The following is a 4,835-nucleotide window of genomic DNA, read 5'->3' on the forward strand; positions in this document are numbered from 1 at the left end:
CATGTTTATTGCATGTATATTATATAATACATGTTTATTGCGTGTTTATTGCATGTGTATTGCTTGTTTATTGATGTGTATTGCCTGTTTATTGTATGCATATCGCATGTTTAATGCAGACCTCACCAAAAAACCCAAAAATAATCAGCTGCGAGTTGGAAGAGATAACTAAGAGAAGAGGAGCTGAGAGTCAAACCTCACCGAAAAACCCAAAATTTGTTACACAATCCCAAGACAAACTGCGAAAAATTTGTTGCACAATCCCAAAATTTTATAAACAAGCTTCAAGCATAATATTCCTCAGAAAGTTCTTGTATAATCCCACTGAAATAACATTCTCTACACAAGTTGAAAATATTAATTGTAAACCCAGAGAGTAAAATTTTAAATTAAACCCACAATTATGTTTCATCAAATTTCTGTACTACCTCACTCAAATTTGACTTGAAGGGACTTGAACTCACATCAAGCACCAAAAATCCAAACCCATATATGAAATTGAAACAAGGAGAAGAAAACCCAAATGTGAAGGAGAAAAGCCTATCTGGCTACCTGAGACGCCGTGCATGGAGGTCAAAAGAGGTGACAGAGAGTGAGAGATGGAGGTGGAAAGGGTGAGGTCATTGTTGCAGATGTGGGTGCGAGTGAAAGAGAGAAGAGAGGAGAGAAGGGCTGAGAGAGTGAGACTGAGAAATTGTGAAAGAGGATTTGGGAGAGCTTAGAACGACTAAATAAAAGTGAAAGAGGGGCAGAAGGAAGAAGAGGAAGAGAAAGAGACTAGAGAGATGAGAGTATTTCAGAGAGCAATAACTCAAAAGAAAAAAAAACTAAGTGAAGGATGGGCGATAGGCTGTCAATAGGGAGTTTTTATAAAGGGCATTTGTGATTGAGTTTCAAAATAAGGATAGTAGTGAATAAATTAGGTGAACCAAGATTAAAGCAGCCAATTTCCCTACAAATAACCCAATTCAGCTTGGCTTCCCTGGACTCGGAGCTTCTTCTGGCTTAAATTAGTTGCTGACTTTTAGGGTAGTCCCAATCCCAAAGGGCTTTGATGACAGAAGTACTTGGCAACATAGGTCCCAAAATAAGGGCCATATTTTCCCGCTGGTTCCTATTACCTTGACTATGAAATTTGAAACCAGGCGGGAGAATATAAACACACACATATTTGAAAAGTAGAGCAGCCTATAAAGTGGAATTATTTAATCATACATGCATTGTATTCCAAATTAGGTTGCTTCTGCTTTCAAGAGATGCAATGGGCTTCCCAGCTTCCTCCCTCTATGGTGCTTCTACTTTCAAGAGATGGTCTTCTAGGCCCCCTTGGTGATCTTTTTTCATGTTAATATCTTCTGTATATTTCTGCAAGCTTTTTGTTGGCCTCATGGATTTGTTTCTACTATGTCTTTGCTTGCCTGGGTTCTTTGGGTTTCCTTATTAGAGTTCTAGCTAGGGTCGTTTACCTGAGTGCATTTATCCACGTTGTACTCTTGTGTATCCATCTCCTATTGCTGGAGGACTCATGTAAAGTAATGAGCATTATGTATCTGAGGTTTACCAAATTTCTATCTCTCTGCATTTGGCCTTTTATGGATTTAATTTTGGAAACAAGATAATTAAGGAGAAGAAACAAGAACAATTGGGATGTAACTACCTTGAGAAGGTACAATTTAACTAACGACAAGCTGATGCACCAACAAAAAATTACAATCAAATTAGTCTAGCTTAGCGCTATCCTAGATTAGTCTAGCTTCTTAAGCTTGATTAAGTGCATAAAAAATTACAATCAAATTTACATGTTTGTCAAGAAAAACTAAAAATTTAGTTAACCAGAACCTAACAACCCACGACCACACCCAAGACCACATGCAATGAAGCGACTTCATGCTACAACTTAGGAAAACATACACATAGCATAAAAATGAAGCGTTAAGGCCTGGTCATGGTTTTACTAAATAACGAAAATTCACCTGCGAAAAGAGCAGGAGTTTTAAATTATTTTCTTTGCCAAATAAATAAGTGATATAATAGTCTTTTTTAAAACACTCAAAGATATGAGTAATCTATATTGTGGCCAGAGCCAAGAATTATATGAAAGTGAATCAATCTTGAATAAATATAAGATTAAAAAATAATTTTGTTAGCTTATATATCTAGACATTATTACTATGCGAACGCCATTGTAAACATGGAGGAAAGCTAGGAGAGGTAGTAAAAAATATATGTCGTCTATATGGTGATAACGTGTGAACCTTCGCATAGAAGAAAATCTGTATATATTGTATATGTCTATATATATTTGTATATGAAAGTTTTTGAGAACAAGAGTTCATTCATAAAACCAAAAGGCATACAAAGACATTTGAAACTTATTTACTCAAGATATCTGTGTAGACTTGATTTTCTTCTCTGTTCGTTAAACGATTTACAAAAGGAGACAAACCATCAACGTTTGTGGAAAAAGAATGAAGGACAAAAAAGAAATGAACGTTCGTCCACGAGTAAGCGAAATATGAAGGGGCATGCAAAGACTTCAAAGTAAATCTTTTGTAGACCCAAAAAATTGGAAAAGCAAAAAAGAAGACATCAACGTCCGGACATGTGTGGACAACCTGACTTTTCATACGAAGACTTGAAAGTCTTTGGAGTCACATATCTTGCCTTGTGCGTTACTTGAAGCCATACTGGAAGGAAATTGATGGACGTAGACAGAAGCAGCAACCAGCGCATTGCTTCCCCAGAGTTCTCTTGGCTTTTGTAGGAAAATATCAAGAGAATAGTACTTCCCTTCAATTAATTTTAAACAAAATAAATATGAAATTTTGAACTGGTGATTTATTTGTATATTTGAGTGTTTTTTTGTCAAATTAAGTCCACAAAATGTGATCAACTAGGTTTCAAGTATTACTCTCCTTTAGGCGTATACGTCTTCAGTTCAACGATGTCCACAGAAATTCTTATCTCTCCCTCTGTTCCCCCACCACCCCACTCTATCCTCAAGGGTCTATAAATTGGTTGAGGCCAAGCCACATTAAGTTCACACAACAATCTTGTCTTCACCTTAATTGTGTTGTTAAGAAAAACATGGCATCATCCTCCAAGACTTTTCTTCTTCTTGGCTTTATGTTTGCTCTTGTGATCCTCATCTCCTCTGAGGTCTCAGCTCGTGAGCTAGCGGAAATTACTAAGCCAGCAATTCCTATTAGTGAGTTTCTAATTTGATTTTTAACTCAGATGTATGTTTATATTTTTTTATTCCACCGATCTGTGAAAATGGTATATGTGGATGTTCATATTTATGACCTCTACTCATGTAACTCAACTCATTATTTTCTTCGTGGGTGTTGTATTATCCTTACAAATAATCAGTCAAATCATTAATCACAAAAATAAACTAAAAAATTTCGGCAAACATTAAAATGAACTTAAAGATAAACTATGTCATTAATTAAATTTGTTGATCATTCGTAGGGATGATTTAAGAAAAGGACCTAAAAAATGAATATTTCAACACATTTTCAACCCACAAACTTTACCATTCAAATCATAGAAATATATACATTACATATGTATCTATGTCATTTCTTTTGATTCGAAAGGAGAAGGGATTCGAATTTGAGATGCATATTTTAACAGTGAGAACATATGTACTATTAGACTAAGTACTTATTGGCATCTATGGCATTTTTTAAGAGAACTATCTTTGTAGGTTTGAGTATAAATGTGAATTATGTCCCTAGTCTAGATAAAACAATTTGAATATTAAATTTAAAAATTAAGGGCAACATAGTAATTAGCAAACCCTTAATCTTCACTCACCCATTTTTACCCTCCTAGACTAGACTCAACTGTGGCTCTATTCTAATTTCTACCTTTATGTGAATTAATAGTCTCAATAATTTTATTATTATTATATTTTTTTTAACAAAATCATATGAAATTTCTTAATCTCTCAAGATCTTCTCGATGTTAAGTTCATTTTACTAGGCTGCTGTTTGCATGGCTTTGCTCCGTACAAAATACAAACCGATCTATGCACCGTCAAAGTGATATACATTTTTAGACTTATATAGATTACTTTTCTTTCAGGGGGGAAACCTTATCCCTTTAAAGGCCGACCAGGTACGCTATGCAATAATCCGTATATTAGAGGATGTAACCCGCCCCCGCCCCCGCCATGCAGGAATCCGTATGGTAGAGGATGTCACCGGCCCTCGCGGGCCCCCGCCCCGGGAGAGTATAGGCACAGCCAAGAGCACCATGAAAAACCAGGACTTGGTGTTGCTGAGACAGAAACTGGGAATTAAATAAATAATCCTTTTTCAGTGGATATTGCAGGTACTATGTGGTAATAATTAAGAGCTTGTTTTGTCAATAAAGGTTAATGTAATGTATTGGTTGAGTTGTTAATAAAACCCTCGATCATAAATAATTAGGATTTTAAGGTTTATCTTTGTAACTAGTACTCATATCATACTGTGTCTAAGATATGTGGCTTTCTATCTTTATATATACGTTGGAAATCTATCCTAGCTAGCAATTTCTTTTTCCATAATTTGTGTATCAATGAAAATCTCCATTAAGAGTAACTATATGTTGATGGAAGTTTTAAAATTAATTCGAGCAAGCCCTTTCATATCATAATGTATTAAAAATAAGTAATTTCGACTCATTTTCTTTACAATATAAAAATAAGTAATAACGACTCTCAGGCTAAATACTTGGGTAAGAAATCCTGGAATTCATCTCAGCCAAATGGACCCACTTGACAGAAAATAAAAGGACCCGCTCGACTTTCTTTGGCTCTACGTGAAACACTGGACTTGTGCAAA

At 35.4% G+C, this 4,835-nt stretch overlaps 1 protein-coding gene across 1 annotated transcript; it reads left to right on the forward strand.

The window, feature by feature from the left end:
• On the forward strand, positions 3,027-4,555 carry LOC109948835. The gene is made up of 2 exons (XM_020562526.1): positions 3,027-3,208; positions 4,093-4,555. Exons 1-2 carry the CDS (start codon positions 3,088-3,090, stop codon positions 4,308-4,310), a joined length of 339 nt encoding a protein of 112 aa, XP_020418115.1. The 5' UTR covers positions 3,027-3,087; the 3' UTR covers positions 4,311-4,555.

This window comes from Prunus persica, chromosome G4 (genome assembly GCF_000346465.2).
Source record: "Prunus persica cultivar Lovell chromosome G4, Prunus_persica_NCBIv2, whole genome shotgun sequence".
Taxonomy (NCBI): Eukaryota; Viridiplantae; Streptophyta; class Magnoliopsida; order Rosales; family Rosaceae; genus Prunus; species Prunus persica.

Excerpts from the sequence above, each read along its gene's own strand:
- LOC109948835 (XM_020562526.1), top strand. The coding sequence starts at position 3,088 with ATGGCATCATCCTCCAAGACTTTTCTTCTTCTTGGCTTTATGTTTGCT. Across the intron at positions 3,209-4,092 it reads TAAGCCAGCAATTCCTATTA|GGGGGAAACCTTATCCCTTT; the intron begins GTGAGTTTCTAA and ends CTTTTCTTTCAG.